Below are 21,281 nucleotides of genomic sequence, written 5' to 3'. Positions count from 1 at the left end.
CCCTTTCCCAGTGTCCCAAAGAGAAGCAAGGCTATAATTTTGCCCTTCTCTTGGGTTATTACCCTAGTGTCTAAATACTGAATAATAATCTCTTTGGATGAGATGATGTTCTGAGAGCGTAATTATGCCATTGTATAGAAAAATGACTTCTTGCAGCATTTCCTCCTCCTGTGATCTCTTCAGAGGAGACGTTAGAACTTAAGCCTGTGTCTATTTTGTGTGGGCCATAATGATCCTATGGCCCTTTTTGTAAAAGTGGGGAATTGCTGTGGAGTCCTGTTCTAGGTTGTCAGCCGCTCGCTATCCCAGTGTGTTATTTGTGTATAAAATGTACAGCACTTCAGGATCCTTCAGGAGGGCTGATGCTATCGAAATGTAAAATGCAGTGTCCTTTAGCTTACAGAGACGGAGTATTACGGAGCACTCGGCTGATGAGTGTACTGCATTTACTAATTATTTCAGTAGGCTGAAAAATTCGTGCCATAAATGCCATTCTGGGGCATGGAGGCTAGAAAGGCGCCATTTCCTATGATGTCATGACAACAGATGGTGCTAATGGCTGGAAACCCGAACCCTGTTTTGTTGGGTTCCGGGGACTTGGTAAATTTCCAAGCAGAATTCCCCTGCTGCATATGTAAAACAGGAACATCCATCCATTTACAAGGTTGTCAATATTGGTCCAAGTCTCACTTATCTCGCCCTAGAAGTCTTATTCACTTCAATGGGGCTGTTAGTGTGAGTAAGGCGAACAGGATTTGGCCTATTGATTGCCCAAGTGATTGCACTCTTTGATATTCCCATGGGCTTCAGGCAAATAAAAAATTCACCAACAGATGTCTCCCTGGCATGTGAGTCTGAAACAGTCTCTTTTTGCTAGTTAATGCCAATGTTGGGGGCCAATCCTGAGAAGTGCTGGTCACCCTTACCTCGGAAGCTCAACTCCTAGCAGGACTGAGCCCCCGGGATTGCGATACAGCTCCACAAAAGAGATCTAAATGGATTTACATTACTTTTTAATAAACACTGACTAGTTTTTCAGTTTATTCACATTTATTGGTGCCACTCGCACAAGAGTTGATTTGTGTTTGTCAGTCACTCTTTATGTATATATATTTTTGTATATAATAATCTTGAAATGGAGTTTACAATGGGAATATCTGCATATTTGGAATATTACTCTGATTCTTAAAGCCACTGGGGGTGAGGTGGAGGGAGAGCAGAGGTGAAAGTAAGCTGGTATGGCGTACCGGCAAGAGCCCGTATGCCGTGCCGGACCAGACTGGCTGGTGATTTAAAGGGCCTGGGGCTCTCCGCAGTGGCCAGAGCCCCGGGCCCTTTAAATCGCCACCTGAGTCCCACTGCCAGAGCCCTGGGGTAGCGGCAGCAGGGCTCCCATGGTGATTTAAAGGGCCCAGAACTCCGCTGTGGTAGCGGCGGGAGCCCCGGGCCCTGTAAATCGCCCCTGAGCCCCGGGGCTCCCAGCCGCCTCTGCAGCTGGGAGCTCCGGGGGTGATTTAAAGGGCCTGGGGCTCCCAGCCGCAGCTGGGGCCTTTAAATCTTGATTTAAATGGCCCAGGCAATTAAATTTATGTAGGTTACGTTCACCCCTGAGGAGGAGGATGGTTTTGATAATAGCAGGACTGGGGCTCAGATCTGTGTTCAGCTCCTGGCTCTGCCACAGATTTCCTGGATGGCATTGGCAAGTCACTCAACCCCTCTGCCTCAGTCTGTCCAGCTGTAAAATGGGGGAGGCGGATAATACAGCTCTGCTTCACAAGGTGGTTGAGAGGCTTAATAGTTGTAAGGCACTTTCAGATCCTCTGATAGAAGGTGCTGTAGAAGTGCAAATCATTAGTATGCGTTTAAACAGAAAATCCATCGTGATGTTTTACTTACTGTTTTAAAAATAAAAATGTACTTCACCACAGTCACACTGGCAGTAATATGATTAATACCTCTAGTTCTGGAAAGCTATTCCTACTTCTTTACTGACTATTAAAGATTCTCTTCCCCATGCCATATACATGTCTTGCTCATTGATCAGTATCACTAGAGCTCAGCTCCCTGAGAAGAATGCTAAGTGGGTCATAAATATTATGCTAATGAGAGAGCCTGGGAGGATGGTTTAATATCTTTACTCACAGCTACTGCTGACATCTTCCCAAAGCATAATTTAAAGGGAATTTTCAAGGATCCAAACGGCAAATTAAAAAAAGAGAAAACCTACTACTGATGTCAACAGGAAAAGCTGAAACATTCACGTATAAAAATAATGAGCTATTGTTGATAATTAAATATACTCTGAACTAAGCAGTGGAAAACTGTATTGAGAGATAATCGTATCTCTATGCAAACAGACCCTGAATGTTAACTGGAGCCCTGAGTTCTGAAAATCCTCACAAAGAAACCTTTTGGGGACAGGCAGGCAAAGTGTAGCATAGGAAAAGCTGTATTTGTTTTCTCTCTTTGTCATTCAATTTAAAACTATGTTAAATCATGCGTTTTTCTTCAAGGTCTGTGCTGTAAATTTCCTTGGTTAGCATAATGTCTTACAGTGGGTCAGGCACCAGACCAAGAGTCAATTGATGAGGGTTTTATTCACAGCTGTAACATTGGGCAAATTATTATTATTATTTTATTATTTATCTGTATGACCGTAGCACTAATGAGCCCCAATCATGGGCCCATTATGCTAGGTGCTGTACAAATCACATCATCTTTGTTTCCCTTCCCACTTTTTGCCTGTCTTGTCTATTTATTTCAATGTTAAGTTCTTTGGGACAGGGCCTATCTCTTACTATGTGCGTGCACAACACCTAGCACAGTGGAGTCCTGAGCTTGGCTGAGGCCTCTCTAAGCGCTACTGTAATACAAATAACGATCTTGCACTTCATGGGATTTTTCACATCAATGAACATTTAGCCTGAATAAGGAAGGTAGGACTGGTTCCTTTTTTGGTTCCTGTTTTATAGCTTCCTTAGATTAATGGATAATGGATTTGAAAGCGCCCTCTTGGGTCACTTGGCCACCATTCTATAACGGCAGTAATATTCATAGACCACCACGGAAAACTGCCACAGAAACTTTGTAGTTTGTCACAGTGTTGCCAACCCCAAGTGTTTAAAACTGATGAGCCTGGCCCCTACAAATCATGAGATTAGCCTAAAATCATGAGAATTTAGAATTAATATATGTTAGGGTCTTTTTATTAGGCTTCTGGTTTTTGAGTCTTTAGGGTTCATGTTTTCAAGCTTTTCTCTGCAGCCATAAGGAATAAAATTTACAAAAGAAAATAGCTCCCCCTCCAAAAAAATTCAAAGAAAGTTGAAATTCTATTAGAATCACCTGACTCCAAGAGCTGAGGCTTTAAAAAAGCTCTAAATATAACAGGGCTTGTGATACAGTCATGAGAATTAGCAACAATGAGACCATGGAATGTTTTGTTTGATCTTCTAGTGCAGTGTTCTGCAGTGGCTGACTCATGAATTTGGCAGTCTTTGTTGGTACTGGATTATAAAGTCTTCGGGGCTGTGGCTTATTCTCTCTTGTGTACATACTTATGGTGCTGTATAAAAGTTGTGTCTGACTGTCAAATCTATTATAGGGCATTCATCACCTCAGTATCTGGACACCACTTTCCTTAATATGATTGATTATACTGGAATTATTAAAGGTAGAATTAAAGCAAATGTGATTTTTACCATAATATGTGATTGTCTTCTGAGATACTTCCTTCAGGAGAAAATTTTTTTACCAGGCTAATGAAAGTACTTGTACTGGCTGTGAGTGCAGAGTCTGCTCATTTTCCATCTGGGAAGCTGGTAAGATGCACATTAAAGCCACAGTGTGAGTTGTATAAATGTGATCTGTTGGTGAAGCAGAAAACAATTCCAATTGTCAAGATTCCTAAAAGAAAGATATTTACTCTCCATAATGGGAGTCTAACACACACTACAGTGGGAGTAACTTAATTAATTAACTCTTGATTAAATAGAGTTGTAACAGGAGCCAAAATGATTAAATTGACATTTCCTAACCAAGGAAGGGAAATAGAAACATGTTAGTTTAGATCGAAGAAAAGGGTGGGTTTAAACACCCCAGTTAGTACTTGGCATAGAGCCCTTGGAGTGAGAGAAAAAAGCTGTCTCCTTCCACCTTACCTAAAGGATGAGTGTTGTTATTTATTATTAGGAATATTATGATAGACCATAAAGACCCTTCTTTAAAAGACACCGCCTGCCTCAAAGTGTTTACAATGTAGGTTGCAACAGAAGGCAATAGATGCATGAAATACACAGAAGGAGGAGGAGGAGTTAACAGTGAAGTAGGAACATCTGAACGTGATGAGCCATAGGCACGGCTCACCTAGCTGTCCTCAGTTGGTCGTGTCTTTTAGGGATCGTGGATTGGGTGAATTTTAAGGAGAACTCACTTCAAAGTGAGTTTTGAAGATGGTAAGATGATGACTGGATGGAATTTGTGCTGGAGTTTTTCCTATTCATACTGGGAAGCGTGGGAGAAAGCATGGAGCTGTTTGTTGGAAAAGCCAACTGATGGTGGTGAAGGCTGGGAACACTTGCAGAGTGAAGGCAGCAACTGACATCGCAGTGAGTTAATGGAGTGGCTAGATAGAGCAGCATCTTTAAGGTGTGGACAGGAAGCTTGTGTCTGATTTGGAGAAGGGGGAGGCAGTGAACAGATACAGAGAGGGGGTGACGGGTCAAATGAGGCGGTAGGAGATACTGTGCTGAATGAGAAACCATATTGAGGAGATGCTGTGCCTAGACAATTTTATTTTCTTGTGTTTGGAACATTCAGTTTTATCCATTTCACCCTGCCAAGGAGAATAGCCCTTCTCTAGGCTTGTTTTCATTGTTTGCCCTTTGTCTGTTTTAACTTTGTTTTTCCAGATATCTGTAAAATCAATATAACTATTCAAGGGACTATATATAATGGTGGGGCTAAATCCTGAGATGTCCCAAGCATGGTAATGAGAAAAGTGTTCTAAATTGTAGCCATCTGACTCTGAGGCTGATCTGATACCCACACAGAAGGAGTGAAAAGCCATTTGTGTCCTAAAGGAGTCTCAGCCTGCGACAGGGATGCCGGATGCTGGACTTGAGGGTATAAAAGTATTCAAGGGGCATTTGTCTGAACAAAATAGGCCAGTACACACAGGGTCATGGCATGGAGTACAGGATGCTAAGGAGGGGTTTGTTATGTACACCAAATGTAATTTGGCATTGGGGTGGGGCACCATATCCTTTGCTGAGCATCTGTTGAGGGTTCTGATATTTGGGCTTTATCTGTCCATTGTGCTTTAGTATTGAGCTTGCAGTCTTTCGTATCAAGTGTACCAAAATGTGCCTCTCTTTCCATACCTCCTTATGTGCATTCATTACAGGATACGTACACTATAGGTGCAAGGTTCTCCTACACTACCCAGCTTTTGCCCTTCACTCTGACCTGGAGGGGACTATTTCAAAGGAGGGGCGGCCAGTTGATTTTCCATTCTCATTTAATCCTGGTGTACGTGCTGGCTAGTTAATGCCATTTAGTTTTTTGTTTTATTGTGTGTGTGATGTGGGTATCTTTGTCTGAAATCTGGACTGAGACCCACTAGCACATTTCACATAGGGCATCAGATAACCAGATAGTAATGGCTTTGTCACACCAACCTGGACTGGTTTTGAACAGGTAACTTAGAGGTGAAGTTTGTGTACCTTAATATCAATTCTCTGAGCCATTCAGTTGTTTGGTGCATATGCTGATTTAAAACAACCCCCAAGTTAGTTATTTAGATGGACAAGTTCCTTTAGGCCAAAATTCCTGAAATTGGTAGCCTGGAGTTGGGCACCAAAATAACAGAGGCCTGTTTTTCAGAGGCATTGAGCACCCACAGGTCCTATTGATCTCATTGTGGATGCTCAGTGACTCCTTTTTTAGGTGCCTAAGTATGGATTTAGTTGCTTAACTTAAGGCATGCAAGTTCAAACAATGTGGGATTAGTCTTTAAGGTCTCATCTTGTAAAGATGCCAAGCACTCCAGGATCCATTGATGCTTAGATCCCCAGGCAGTAGTAGGTATCTTGGGAATACTCAGATGTATACATTGACCTTAGTGGGAACAGAGGGTGTTCAGCACCTTGCAGAATCAGGCCCAAAGACCATAATGCAGCATCTTAACTAGAAATGTATTGGGCAAGAATAGCTCAGGTATAAACCAGCATTCTTTACAAGAATAATGCTCTGCTCAAATACTTCCCGTGTAAGTAACTAACAAGAGACTCAGCTACAATGATCAGCTGAAATTTCTAAGGGCCCAAGCGTTTCATAGTTTTCAAATGAAAACTTGAGACTCTCACGATTATAGTTTGTTTTAGTATGTCCCATGCTATTTTGGAGATGTTCTCCGTGATGTCCCGGCTCAGGAATGCAGGAATCAGTAGTTATGGTGAAGAGAACATTGGCCCATTATCTGCTCAGATTCTTGAGCTCCTGGAATAACATCTCTTGCTTGTTTTACACCTCACACAGACCTGAAGGGGTTACGCTGTAAAATGAATAATGACTAAATTTATTCGTCATGGACAAATGATGACAGCTGTTGAGATGCTCCCGTTAGAGCTTCCCAAGGGATAAACTCAGGCTAGTTCCTATTGTGAGCCAAGCTAGCAAGACAGAGTAAGCTCGTCTTCAGTCTTGGATTGTCTGTCCTGGGTTACTAACAGTAGCAGTGAATTTCCTTCCTAGAAGTGGCCTGAAGTTTTCTGGGCTAAAATGGGCATTCATCTGAATCCTGCAGAGCCACAGTTGTACAAACAGGACTGAAGCTATAGCTGTTTAAATCTATGTGTGAAGACAGCAGCTTAATGAATACAAGGGGCAATGATTGATTCTGATCTGGACTGAAGTCTGCAGCAGTCTGTGAAACAGTGCTACATCTGGGCATGCTATGGAAAATATGAAGGAATGTTGAGGAAGCTTATTTGCAAAAGGATATGTACTTGTAAGCAATTTCTTCTTCTTTTTCTTTTTAATGATTGTCAGTGAATAGAAGAGATTTTAAGCAAATTGCATTTTTTTAAATTTTGAGAGAGAGCAGAGTAGTGAGCAGACAAAGGCCCCTTTTAGTAAGGCATGTCTCTGCTAGATATTACTAAGCATCATTCATAAATGAGCATTGGGGTCATAAGGCAGGAGAATAGTCATGATTGTTAAATGTTAAACACCATGATCCAAATTTTATCCCTGGCGCACACCCAGTGAAGTCAATGGAATTACACCTGGGTTGAATTTGGCCCTATAGGATTTACAGCTAGAGTGCAAAATTTGATCCTTATTATAAATGATGATTGTGACCATCAGCTGTTGAATTGGGAAGAATGTGCTTCTTCATGTTATAGTTGATTTGGTTGTATTTTATTTTATGAACTCCACATTCAGATTGTTTCTGTTCTTTGTTTCTCTTTCTGTCCAATACATGTGCTGCTGAAAGACCTGGTATGCAGTTTTGAATGTGCCAGAATATTATCCCTAATTTTCAGTCAAGGAAATTCTCTCTGGATGTTAAAGGTTATTCAACATAGATATTAGAAAAAACATTTGGCCACAATGTTGCCAAGAAGATCCATTTGATTGTAATTCGCCTCTTTTTTTTATAGCTAATACTCAGGAAAGCTCATTTTAAATTGGAATGTGAGCAAAATTAATGGAGCTTTACTAAAATGCTACAAAAATGAGGTCATTCTTAATGTTTGATTTCTGAGTTTTTATTTTACTTTATTATCTGGAATAGGAAACCACACCCTTTGTGTGTGCTGGGGGGGGTCAGGGTTGGAAAAGCACAATTGCTAGATTATTTTTACGTTAAATAAATGACAGTCTAGATGAACGTTAATGTAACTGAAACAAGATGTATACTATTAGATAAAAGTGCTACTTTTGAAATAATGCAGAATGTTTGTTATCTGGTTATATTTATAGTAATGATTTCCTCTTGGGTGGTTTTTTTTATATATATATATATATATATATATATATATAGTAATGAATCTTTTACTTGTTATCTATATAGCTCTCGATAAGAATTTAAAAGAAAATGTAGTTGGGGTGAAATTCACCCCGTTCTAAAAGTCTGGACAAGCCTATTCTCACCACCCCACAATAAGGATTTAAATGGTGCAGGGGGCCTTGTGCAGGCTCTCCAGATGCTGGGTGGAATTTCACCCATTGACCCTATTCAGTCCGTCCCTATTTACTGAAATACTTAAGCATTCACTTCACTTGAGGCATATGCTTAAAGTGAAACTTATGCTTAAGACTTTGCTGAATAGGGAAGGACTTAGACAGGTGCTTAAATGGTTTGCTGAGTTGGGAGATAGTGACTAATGTATGCCCAGAACTGATAAATGATCTCTGCTCTCCTGAGCCAATGGAGTGGTTAGTGCTGAATGTGCTCAACCCCTGGCTGGAAGTGACCCTTCCGGCTGATGAAAGATGGCATTGATGGGGTCCAGCCAGAGGGAATCATGTTCAACCTCCAGGCGGAAGGAGGTGGGTGCAGGGTGACCACCTATCCCGAATTGGGTGAGACAGTTCAAGTCCCGGTCCCAGGCTGAATAATTCCGGGACAAAATTTGTCCTGGATTCCCTGTGGCACTGCTCTGTGCCTGCCCGAGCCTCAGGGGCAGTGCCAGCCTCTTCCTGGTGTGTGTGTGGGGGTGAGCTGAGGTGGGCCTTAGCCCCCCCCTCACCATGAAGCCCTGCCCCCTGCTCTTCCTCCCCCTGAGACCTCACCCCCTGGCCAGGCCAGAAACTGCAGCCGGCCAGTAGTATGAGCCGCCCAGGGAGCCTAGGTTGCTATGGGGAACCGTGGATCCTCCACCTGCCCTGGGTGGCGCACCCCAGGGGGCGGGGACAGGGACACGGGCCAGGGGCTGGTCTTGGGCACCCTGGTCCTCCGCCCAGGGCAGATGGAGGGTCCGGGGCTCCCCACAGCAGCCCGGGCTCCCGGGCAGCTCTTACTATGGCCCGTCTTTGGCTGCCGACCTGGCCGGGGATGGGGCTTCGGGGAGAAGAGGAGGAGCAGGGTGTGGGAGTTTGGGGGGGAGAGAAGGGGTAGATTGCAGGGCCAACAGAGGCGGGCGGGGCTCCTGCATATGTCCTGCTTTTGCCTTTTGAAAAGGAGATCACCTTAGGTGGGCGTAATGTGATCCTGAAGGGCTGTGTGGTGGGAGTAGATTTGGGGGGGAACATAGTAGAACTCAATCTGATTTTCTTAGCACACAAAGCCCGGATTAGCCGTCCAAACATTTTACACCTTCCGACTGACTATGTAGCAAATTGTCATTTAAAAACAAGTTAAAGTGGATTTAGGGCTTTTGAAAGTTGCATGATTCACAGCCCTGAAAGCCAGTGTCTTTTATTGATCCATAGAATGCAGGTACAGCATGGACAGTTGCTGTGTGGTCTTCCCCACACTGCCCCTCTGAGGCCTCAGGGCTTGTCTACACGAGCACTTAAGTCAACATAACTTACATCACTCTGGGGTATGAAAAACCCACTGAGCGACATAAGTTAAATCAATTTGAAGTGCTGTCTACACCAAGCTATGTTGACATAGCTTCCGCCTCTCGTTGAGGTAGACTAATTACATAGACGGAAGAGCGCTCTCGTCAACATAGTGCTTCTTCACCAGATGTGCTATATCAGCCCAGCTACAGTAAAGACAAGCGCTCAGTCCTGTTGTACAGGCACCACCTCTAGGGGTGAGAGGGTAGCTGAGGATCTACGGGCCCTTCAGTCCTTGATCTCAGCTATGACTACAAACCACTGCCTGAATTCTCAGTTACACTAAGGCCTGTTTACTCGTCTTGAGGTGGAAAGCTGTAGATCTCCTGAGCTGACCAGCTCCTTGAATTTGTATGTAGAAAGGACAGTTGGATGCAGGCATTGATCATAGCTTGTTGGTTTATTCTTTTAAAAATAACTTCAGTGAAGCCTTAAAAAGCTGTTGAAGTGAGAGCTGTCTCCAGTATTCTTGCAGGAAATGCACAGAGCACTTGCTCCAATATAGGCACACCAGTTGGGAAATGTTTTAATTTCACCTTAGTTATGACTGAATGTGGTTCTTCCTCAGATAAAAATTTTGATGATGAAGACTCTGTGGACGGGAACAGACCTTCCTCGGCCAGTTCATCTACATCTTCAAAGGCCCCTCCAAACTCCCGCAGAGTTGGCATGGGGACTGCTCGCAGACTTGGGTCTGCAGCTCTGGGCTCAAAGTCCACAGGTAAGGCAATATCGCATATTGGGTGAAACTCACCTTTCTGCAAAGGGCCTGCACAACACCTAGGCACTGCTGAAGTCCCATTTAAGCCTTATTTTGAGGACCTAAGGTGCATAGTCCTTGTGCTAAGCAGGCCCTCTTTAGGGTGGTGAATTGCTCTGTCTGAGAACATGAGACTTATACTGGCTGAACAGCAAGAATGTGTTCTGGAAGAGTGGACCTGCAAATGATTCCCACATTCAGATCCACATAGTGAGCTTCAACATTGTGTTTGAAGCAGCAGTGTGCAGTGATCCACCTTTTCCTCCTAAAGGAACTACACCTCTGTAGTCAAATAGGTTAAATAACACAGGCTGTTTATTTAACAAATAAGGTCAAAAATGTATGTGCTAAACTCCAGTTTCATGCAAATTTAAAACAGTTGGCAAATTGTTTTTTTAACACTTGTGCCACTTGACCTCCAACTTCTGACGCTCTAATTAAAGGGTGAAAAGAAAACTGAACAATGACTCTGAATTTATTTGCAAATTGCAACTAAAGGAAACTTTCCTGATTCCATTCTCAAACGATAACTGTCATCTGAATAATGTCCTTAAGCCTTTCCCTTTTCTCCCCATCTCTGTATCTTCAGTCTGTGTACCTGTCAGGAGATCTACACATTCGTCAATTATAAATGGGACTAAACCCTTTAAGAGAAAAACTCCCTTGTAGCTTAAGTAAATATTCCATCTCATCTTTTCAGGCAGCACCCCTAACAGTCGAATGGCTGCCTTAAACGACTTTGTAATGTGCTCTGTTATGCCTAGGAATTGAAGGATGCTGTGTATAGTTTGTGCTTTGCTTTGAATTTCCTTGCCTTTATTGTTTCCATTCCAGCTGTAACACTCTTTCCATGTAGGTTTGGGGTGTGTGTGACTTCTCTCTTCTTTAGGTGCTTTCAGAACTGAGCATATTTTTAGTGATTATACTGTTGTTGATGAGAAGGGTGAAAAGGCTTTTTCATTTATCTCTCAGCAGCCAAAGAGGGAGCTGGTGCTGTTGATGAGGAGGATTTTATTAAAGCGTTTGATGACGTCCCAACAGTTCAGGTAAGAAGAAAGACATTTTAAAATATTTAACAATAACAGTATAACCCAGATGTCCAACCCAAACCCACTCTCATTGAAATCAATAGCTGAGGCCCATTAACCTCAGTGGTGGCAAGCTCTAATAAAGAGGGAGGCAAGGGAGTAAAGAGATGTTTTCATTTTCAGATTTGGAAAGAGATGGAGAGTGGGTGAGTTAGAGAGAGAGAGAGACAGGAAGGGGATTCCAAATGACAGGAGTTGCAGAGGAGCTGTAGAGCAATTGTCTGGAGGACTGAAAGGGAAGTCAGTGCTCGACAGACAGAGGGAAATGGGAGGAAAGTGAAGAGACAAGGGCTGTGAGGTTGGCTGGAGCAAGCCAGCAGAGCATGTTTAAAATGAGGAAAGCGGGCCATCTTAAACTGGCTCCTGAACTAACTCCCTAAAGCCAGTGGAGTAGTTTGTGGGCAGAGAGTGAAGGCAAGTCACAAGATGTTGCACCTCCTGAAGACTGGGAGCTGAGACTTGTGAAGGCCATGAAGAGGACTCAGCATAACTTCACTAGAGGGTTCATCTAACTCTGATACTTGAAAGAGAGATGGTTAAACATCAGACTCACTTATTGTGTATCTGTAGACTTGAACAGTGGAAAGTTTTCAAATGCAGTCACATGCATGTAGGATTTGTCAGTATCTCTACGCTTTCATCAACTCACAGTTTTCTTTGTCCTGACCCGAATTGTTGCCAGACTGAATAGTTCCAGGTTCATTTGACTTATTCTTCAGATACTAGTGGGCTCCTCTTTGTTATCTCAGTGCTTGACTGGATGAAGACAGACTTCCTTCAGCTATTCCTGTTACGACTAGGGGATTTTACACTAATCTCAGGAATTCTGACTTTCCCACCTCTTTCCTACCCAGAGGTTATTTTCACTGGAGTTATTCTCATTTCAACATTTTCCAAGGATCTTGGTGTTTGATTCTAGTTGCCTTCCCAAGGTTAAGTAAAACACATCGTTAAATGTTACTTTTCTCAGTTAAGGAATATTGCTTGTTGGTCCTTAGAATTAATTATTACAGTCCCGATTCATGCCTTTATATTGGTTGACGATTGCAGTATCTGGCCTTCCCTACAGGCTGCAGACTATTGAAGATACCAAAGCTGGATTGATAACATGCATGTTATACCATGATGTCATTGCACAGCTGCTGTCTCGTTTTCCACTATATACAGTGGCAACATTAGAGAAGCATCACGGAATAGAGGATTGAACTCTAGCTGGGAGCCAGAAGCTCTGGAGTTCTAATTCTGATTCTGAACTGTGTGATCTTGCACAAATTGGAGATGCGTGTCAGATAGGAACCAGGACAAACAGAGGTTTTTTTTACTTCTCAGTGCTTCAGCTTTCTCCTCTTTAAAACGGAGATGATAATACTGAACTGACTCGAAAGGGGTAGTAGTTAATGTGTGTGTGTGCAACACTTGGAAAACAGACAGAACTGTGTGCTGACGATCGCTAAATTCTCCTCTCTTCCATGTATGCACAATTCACACTCATTTCAGTGGGTGTTACAGGCTCAGGGCTGAATTTGGCCCACTGACTTCACGACTAGCCTATCTTACGTTGCTGACATGTTGCATATATTACTCTTGCGAAATTGCTTTCAGCAAACTCAGGACTATTGGCTGCTCAGCCTTCTTGGTTAGTCTTTTGTAGCGATGGTATTGACTTCCTATGTGCTGATGCGGTGGAACTCTTGCACTTTGACATTTGGAATCTTCTTTGCACCTGTACGTTTCAAGCTACTCTTCAGCTTTTTAAATGTTGTCTGTTCGTGTGGCTAATGTGCTATTTTGGGACATTCTTTCAAACACTGGTACGTAAACAGTGCCAGTAAAAACCGGCACTTACAGGGCAAATAGGTCCTTATAATCACAGTTATCTATTGTGCCAACAAATATGGGTTTCACTTATGCAGTGGGTATTTACACACTTTGTGGGCGTAATTTATGTATCAAATGTTGTTAATTTGTCTCTCTATATTTATTGGTGGTTTTGTATGACCCTCTACAAGACTGTTTTAGGTATGACGTTGACTTCAGAAATAATGCTTACTGCCTTTAAATTGTAGAGCTGTATAATAGTCAAAAATGATAACACTTTAAACATCCTGTATGGCCATTTAATATTTCTTGATTTTGTGTAATACATTAGTCCCTTAAAAAGCAACAGAGGGTCCTGTGGCACCTTTAAGACTAACAGAAGTATTGGGAGCATAAGCTTTCGTGGGTAAGAACCTCACTGCTTCAGATGCAAGTGTCCATTAGTCCCTTAGAGTCTAAGAGCCACACGCAGTGTGTGTTGTTTTGCACATGGTAGTAAAGAATTCAGGAGTGAAGGAGGTTAGAGGTTCAGTTAAGAAATCTTCTGATTCACTGGAGCAAGTATTTCTTTTATCTTGATAACATTTTCTTTTTTTAATTCACAGATTTATTCCAGCCGAGACCTTGAAGAATCCATAAACAAAATTAGGGAAATCCTATCGGATGATAAGCATGACTGGGAGCAGAGAGTATCTGCAGTAAGCATTGGACCTATATGCTAATTATTTTAATGTAAGGTTTGTATGGGTGAAGTTCATCCCTTTGCAGAGTGTCAGCACGAGTTCTGTGTACCACTGAAGTTGTCTAAATAGGGCTGATGTGCAGTTTAAGTGGTACATTGACTATACTGGCCTCTGCATGGAGTGAATTTCACACTATGGGTCTAAATGTAAACTCCTGCATTAAGGAAACCATGAAGTATTAGGTTTATAGGAATTTAAATATCATGAACAGGCATCATATTGAATAAGTCGTCATACATTTAAGATATACTTAATTTTTCAGACAAATAGATAAACCTAGAAAATCGCTATTAGACTTTAGAGTCAAATTTTCAAAAGTGGAGTTCAAAATTGTGAAAAGTGTCCTTTCTGCACTCCATTTGGGTAGATGGATACATGCAAAAGACCCACTTCTTCACTGCCTTCCAGGTTGTATAGTCATTTACACCTGTGCAAAGTGGGTGTAAAACAGTTTGGTAGCATTTTATAGCCACTGGCCACAGGTGGAAATGACTGCATGGAGGAGCAAGGTGATAGGAAATCAGACCTGTAATGGACATGCTGAGTTTGAGTCTTATTTATAGACAAGCTGTAAGTTACACTGATGCAAATCTGCATAAGACCTTTTCTACACTCTTGGTTTCTGCCACTGGTGTAAATACACTGATGTAATTTTATTGGTGCAAATCCCCAGTGTAGCCCTGACATACTTGTCCAAGCAGTGATTTGCACTGGTGCAGTTTACCTCAGTCTGAACCTTGGTTCTAAAGTCTAATAGTGAATTGATAGTGGTGCACCATGATTAATTGTTTGCATTGGTGTAGCTATATCAGTGGCTAAAACTATCTCCCTAGGGTGAAATCCTGGCCTCATTGAAGTCAGTGGGAATTTTGCCATTCATTTCATTGGGGCAGGATTTCACACCTAGTGTAGAGAAGGCCTGATTCTTATGAATTCAGTGTAGATGTTCCAGATTTACACTGGTGTAACTGAGATCAGAATCTGAGTTGTGGCTTTTCAAGTCAGGCCATCTTTTTAATGAGAGAGCTGTGAGAAAATTATAGAGTTTCAATGCATACAATACACTTGAATGTTTCAAGACGTTCATTTCCCTAAACGTTGTAAATGGATGGACGGAATGGAGGAGCAGCCTTCAAATTCTTTGACTTGTTTAAATGTCTCGATAACTTTAATGATACGATTGGAAAAGTAAACGTCTGGCTTGCCATATTTTGTCATTGGTCAAATTGTAAATGACACTTTTGGATTCCTGTAGCATGGCCAAGGCTAACGTATGAATGTTCTTACTTTTATTCAATACGTTGATCCCTGAAATATGTGATCTTAGATTGAGTTAAGAACCTATTCCTCAACACATTCATATTTTTACAGGGAAGTTGAAAAATGAGCACTAGTTTTGAACACAGTTCTGAGTGTTTTTATTTCTCATTAATAGATACCAGTGTGTCTGGCTATTTTGTCACCTGTAAGTCCTTAAATCTTGTTTGCCAACAGCTGAAAAGGATCCGATCCTTACTATTAGCTGGAGCTGCGGAGCATGATAACTTCTTCCAACACTTACGCCTGCTGGATGGAGCATTTAAATTATCTGCTAAAGATCTGCGGTCTCAGGTAGTGCGAGAGGCGTGTATCACGTTGGGGTAAGGAATACATTCTAAACTGTGTTCTACAATTAGTTTTGATAAAAGGAGGAGATCCTGGCTCAAACCCATTTATGATGTCATTTGGCCTTGTCAGTACTGGACAGACAAAGTGGCGTTAGAACTTGGTTTTTGCCACAACCATTTAAAAACCATGCTTGTGCGGGTCATTAATCATGGTTGTACAGCCTGTGGGGATGGGTTCCGTACGGTGATGGTTGTACAGCCTGTGGGGATGGGTTCCGTATGGTGATGGTTGTACAACCTGTGGTGATGGGTTCCGTACGGTGATGGTTGTACAGCCTGTGGGGATGGGTTCCGTATGGTGATGGTGTTTGGAAATGTTGATTGGGCAGGCCTTGATCAGCTTTAACCTTTGAAAGCAATTACTCACATTATGGACCAGATTCAGATCTCAGTTACACTGGTGTCCATCTGAAGTAGCTCCATTAACTTCAATGGAGTTACTGTGGATTGATAACCAATGTAGGAAAGGGCAAAATCTGTCCTTATGGGTTTATTGCTGGCCAAAGCTAGCTTTAAAAAATCCTCAAAGTGTTTCTAAGTTATTCAAATACAAAATAGTGCCTGTAAAACCACAGAATATATTCGGTGATCACATTAGCTCTAGTATGGACACCACAGATTTTTTTTTTTAATTAAAAAAAAAAAAATGGGGGCGTGGAGCTCTTTGGTCCTGGGCTCATGACCCAGGTATACTGACATTCTAAGGGTCAGTTTACAATCAAACAGATTTGACAGAGTTATATGTTTCTGTAAACTGGCAGAGACAACAGAGCTCCTGTTGCAATGCCTGGCCTTTGAGGAGTTGAGCACCTAGAGGGCCCATTGAATACCGTGGAAATTGAGGGTACTCGGCACCTGTCAAGGTCAAGTCCACAATGCTGTGAAATGCTTTTCAATAGTGTAATACCACAATTCCAAATAACAAAATGAAATGTGCCCTGAGTATCTGAATCCAATGGAACAGAAGTGGAGGGCCATATTTTGCCCTCCTTGACCCCACATTTTAAATTAGTGGGGTTGCATGGAATGCAGAATTTGGTCATGGCTAACAAATGAAAGATCAGGCCCATAGTGGTTAATTTCATTTAATTCCATTAAGGTACAAATCTTATGTAAAACGATGTACTCAGTAGTGAGGGACCAATTGCAGATGCCTTATATGTAAAACACGTGAATATTCTGACCCTTAGGAGACTGCAAAATTGAGTTGGAAAGTTCCCATTCATCCTGGGTCTGTTAAGGCTGGAAATGCCAACAGAATAGCTTCTCTTGTGATATTTCACACTCACACTTTCTGCCCGAGCTGAAGTTAGCAGGCAAGGAGGCAGCGTAACATTGAATAATAAAGACACAAATATGAAATGTGTTTTGTCTTTGGGTTCAGACTGAGTTTGGGATGAAAGTACAGGTCAGTTCTTATTTTCTGTGGGCTTGTTCCCGCATCCGTAGTAACTGAATGTTGAATGCTGCCAGAGCAGTGACTTTGAAGAAAGGGGACTAGGGCATTTTTAATAATCGTTTATGAAATTCACAAATGTCAAGGCAAGACAGAAGCTTGAGAGAAAACAGAATCTGAAACTGACAAGTGCTAGAAAACCGAGTTATTCAGCAGTGCCCTATGGGTTTGTCGGTGCATCTTTAACAGGGTGCCAGTGATGTGGTGAGCTTCCATGCTGAATTTATTCCTTGTTAAAAATCTGGATGAGCATAAAGCATAGCACTGGTTTGAGATGAAAACTGAAACATGTTTGAGATATGTCTTGTTCTTTCTTCTTTGGTGGAGTTAGAGAGGAGACTGCAAAATCACGAAATAGTGCATGTCAGATAGTCTACATTACTATGACTAGCATAATCTAAAGCATATTTACCAGCGTTTCTTAATTGTTTTTCAGACATTTGTCTTCAGTTTTGGGAAACAAGTTTGACCATGGGGCAGAAGCCATCATGCCAACCATCTTTAATCTGATTCCTAACAGTGCCAAAGTAATGTCCACTTCTGGTGTCGTAGCTGTTAGATTAATCATCCGAGTAAGTATATATCAAAACAAAACTTTGTCTTATAAAGACTTAAATCTGTGATCAGATCTGAACTGAGGAGAGAATGTGAACATGTCCCTGGTGAAAATTAGCTTAAATAAATAGATCAAGCACCTAAATGTTGCAGAACTTGGCTATGAGACTTCTTCCTTGAATTTCATCTGGATATATCATCTGCATTCAGAAGCTTTTGTTGAGCCCCATGTCATGTCTTAGAATAGGGAAAATTATTTACTGAAACACAGTTCAAGAGGGGAAAAGAGACTGACAATAAATGAGGAGTAATAGTTTGTCCGCTATCAATGGAAGTGCTTCTTGGTGACTCTTGTTGTTTATGAACCCAGTTTATGAATCTAGCAGTTTACTGACTAAATTGTTCAGTGGAAGTTGTGTAGCCACCTGAAGGAAGAGCACTACAGAGACATTCAGATGCTAGGGACACTGTTAATTACAGGCTCGAAGATCATTTAGGAATAATTACATCGTTTAACAGGGTATCCCTCTGTGTTACTTTGTATAATAAAAAGGAAGGACTCTATTTCTTTATGCACTATTCGTTATTCTAGAATGATGGATTGTGTGATTTGGAGCGTGGGGGTTAGGAATCAGGACTAGTAGGTTTAATTCCTGGCTTTGCCTCTGACTCACTGTATGATCTTTGGCAATTCACTTAGGGTCCAATCCTGCACCTACTGAAATCCAAGGCCAAAACTCCCATTGACTCAAGTGGTACATGATCAGGGCCCTTCCTCTCTGTTCTTTGATTATACTATCTGTAAAGTGGAGTTAACAATATCTATCTACCTGCCTCAGAGGGATCTTGTGACGCTTGACTAGTGAAGGTTTGCAAAGGACTTTGAGAGTGGATGACAAGTGCTATCAGCATAAGATGTATTAGGGATACTTCTTTGCAGAAACAAAGGATTTTTATCTTTGGAGAGTTGCGTGTATATTTCTCTGAAGTCATTTTTAAACCACTTTCGTTTGCCTTCCCATCCTCCTATAAAGAGTCTTTGTAAGCACTACATGGACAGTGCATCTTGTCTAAGGCCATTCATCAACTAGTGTGGCCTCTGCCCAGTGATGTGGCTGGCATGCTGTGGGAAGCCTTGGCATACCCTACTGCTGGAGATTTCTGCCTATTGATGAATATGGGTCTCACACAGCAGTGACTACAGACCCGCCGGAGCCTGTTTCCATAAGTGTAAATAAGGAATTCATGTCTTTCTTAAAAATATTCCTTTATCTACGGGCTGAATTTTTTAAAATGAGCCAAAATGAGTGTGTGGATGTTGGCTTTAGGATGACTAAGGGAAATTGGCTTTACTCCCACAAATCTAAAATGTAAAGGTTTTCCCCCTGTTTCTCTTGTTCTAGCATACGCACATCCCTCGGCTAATACCCATCATAACCAGTAACTGTACCTCCAAGTCTGTTGCAGTTAGAAGGTGAGAATGAGGTTTTAACTTTTCTTCTTGTTTATCAATGGCTTAAATTCAGTTCCTGTTTTTTTTTTTTTTTTTTTTTAAGAAAAGCTGAGTTTTTCAAAGCGATGTAGAAGATTTATCTGCACATCTTCCCTTAACATTAATGGATATATCTGAATCCCCTAGGTCGCTATGAAAAATTCAAACCAAGTGTTTTTTTTTAAAAGTTGCACACTGTATAGGGAAGAATCACTGTTCCTGTTCTTGAAAAGGAAGGATGGCCTTTAAATAGAAAGTAGCTGATTTAACATGTAGGGGGAGGTAGGTGAGGGTGTACTGTACAGTTGTGTATGTTTGTGCATGTTTAGATATTGCTATAATATTATCACATTAGTTTGGCTGCCTTCCGAGGCCTCAGATATGCTCCTATTTTCTACTACCAACCACTTTTGTAGTACATTTCCTTCGGACCAGAGTGTAAAAGTCACATTCTCTGAAATTCGATGGCCTGAGTTATGCAGGAGGTCAGACTGGATAATCACACTGGTTGCTTCTGGCCTTAAAGATGGATGATTATTTCCTTTCTGCTGTCTAGTTGGAAGACCTGAGCCCACTGTCTTTAGCTCCAGTCTCCTCTAGCTGGACAATCAGAAGTAAGAATGATTGGTGACTGTGTCACCTACTGACTACAGCTCTGTCACATACCGTAAGCAAGTCACTTAACATGTCTATCCTTCAGTTTCTCTATTTGAAGAATGGGGATGAGAAAATACCTTCTTTTCAGACTTGATACGAAGCGTAGTGTTTGTAAAGAGCTAACAACTACAAAGTAGTGTTAACTTTGATCTTCTCTACATCTCACTGTGCTTTGTATTAAAAAGAAGCAAAATCAAAACCACCCCACAAGTAATAGTCTACAGCTAGGGTCCAGAGCACTGCTTCATACTGTGGTGACATTCCAGTGTTTCAGACCATTACTGTAGCGTATATTCATATTTTTTAGTGTAAAAACTCTTTGTAGAATTTGATCTTTATAGATACACTAGTATTTTTAATAAGGGTTGTCACTGCTGATTTTGGTGTCCAGCTGGACCCCATAATAATAAATGACTGATGTGCGGTTGCAAGTCCACTAGAAGCCATATGCCTCTTTATTAGCTTAAATAGCTCAGACAATATTTCTCCTTTACCCACTTTCAGGCGCTGCTTTGAATTTTTAGACTTGCTGTTACAGGAATGGCAAACACACTCCTTAGAAAGGTAAGATCTGAGCATGAGCGTCCCTTCGGGACTGTGGCTTGAAACATCCCACCCTCACTGCTAAAATTTGTTTTTTCCCCATTCAAAAATAAAAGGGAAAAAGAGTCCTCTGAGGCCCTGTGTGCACCTACTTAGGCACAAGCTGTTGGGGGAATTGCTGAGGCCTCCCAAACATTGGAGCTTCTGGTGGCACCACAAGTGTGGATCCCAGGGCTACAGATGCTATTTCCTGAAAGCGTTGTTGAATGGACTAGAGAAATGGGTCCTCTCCAGTCAGGCTCAGAGAAGATGGTCAATGAATTCTTGAGCTCTGCCACTCTCCAGATTAAACTCAAGCAAGGGGGTCTCATATTTTCCTGACTGAAAACAAGTGGCAGAGAGAAGCCAGGCGTGGGAGGAAGGGACTGGGGTTGGCAGAAAAGAAGATCTTAGGCATTTCAGTTTCCTGCTGCAGGCAAGTACTGTGTGGTCCAATCATTCCAAAATATTGCTATTCCGAAGTAATAATGCTATAGTAATTCCAGATAGTAAAGCAGTAATACTATTGTAAATAGCCAGTTTTCCCTATATTGGCCTATATGTTTAAGAGCTGGATTGTTTTGGTATGCAAAGAGGGGAGCGCACAAGGGGCCTTTTCCTTCCCTTATACTCCCACCCTAGATTTCTGGCCTTTAGATCTGACTCTTGCAAGTGAGGGTGCAGTTGCAGTGCCTGTGTTCACCCAGTCCGGGGAGTACTCCCTCCTACAACCCCTGGGGCTCGAGCCACCCCGAAGGGATAGGAAAAACTAAGACTGTGAGCCCATCACCTTGTATAATTGACTGATGATGCTGGACACATGCAGAGATTGGAGCATGCTGCAGACTCCTAAAGGATGGTATATCATATGCACTGGAGTTGGGGCGCCC

The 21,281-nt window shown here is 41.9% G+C and overlaps 1 protein-coding gene across 31 annotated transcripts in view; it reads left to right on the top strand.

The window, feature by feature from the left end:
- Positions 1 to 21,281, top strand: part of CLASP1 (cytoplasmic linker associated protein 1) — a 263,544-nt gene that overhangs the window by 117,735 nt on the left and 124,528 nt on the right. For 25 of the 31 annotated variants that reach the window (XM_034785914.1, XM_034785910.1, XM_034785913.1 and 22 more), the window contains 7 exons: positions 10,142 to 10,294; positions 11,306 to 11,379; positions 13,845 to 13,937; positions 15,477 to 15,622; positions 17,542 to 17,677; positions 19,064 to 19,134; positions 20,314 to 20,373. In XM_034785914.1, the coding sequence (XP_034641805.1) occupies positions 10,142 to 10,294; positions 11,306 to 11,379; positions 13,845 to 13,937; positions 15,477 to 15,622; positions 17,542 to 17,677; positions 19,064 to 19,134; positions 20,314 to 20,373 (733 nt within the window). Of the gene's footprint in view, positions 1 to 6,735; positions 7,010 to 10,141; positions 10,295 to 11,305; positions 11,380 to 13,844; positions 13,938 to 15,476; positions 15,623 to 17,541; positions 17,678 to 19,063; positions 19,135 to 20,313; positions 20,374 to 21,281 lie in introns of those variants that run through there. The other 6 variants (XM_034785912.1, XM_034785932.1, XM_034785937.1 and 3 more) reach the window with 3 other exon arrangements.

Source organism: Trachemys scripta, chromosome 11 (assembly GCF_013100865.1).
Source record: "Trachemys scripta elegans isolate TJP31775 chromosome 11, CAS_Tse_1.0, whole genome shotgun sequence".
NCBI lineage: Eukaryota > Metazoa > Chordata > Testudines > Emydidae > Trachemys > Trachemys scripta.
This window is presented reverse-complemented; position numbering and strand designations above follow the sequence as displayed.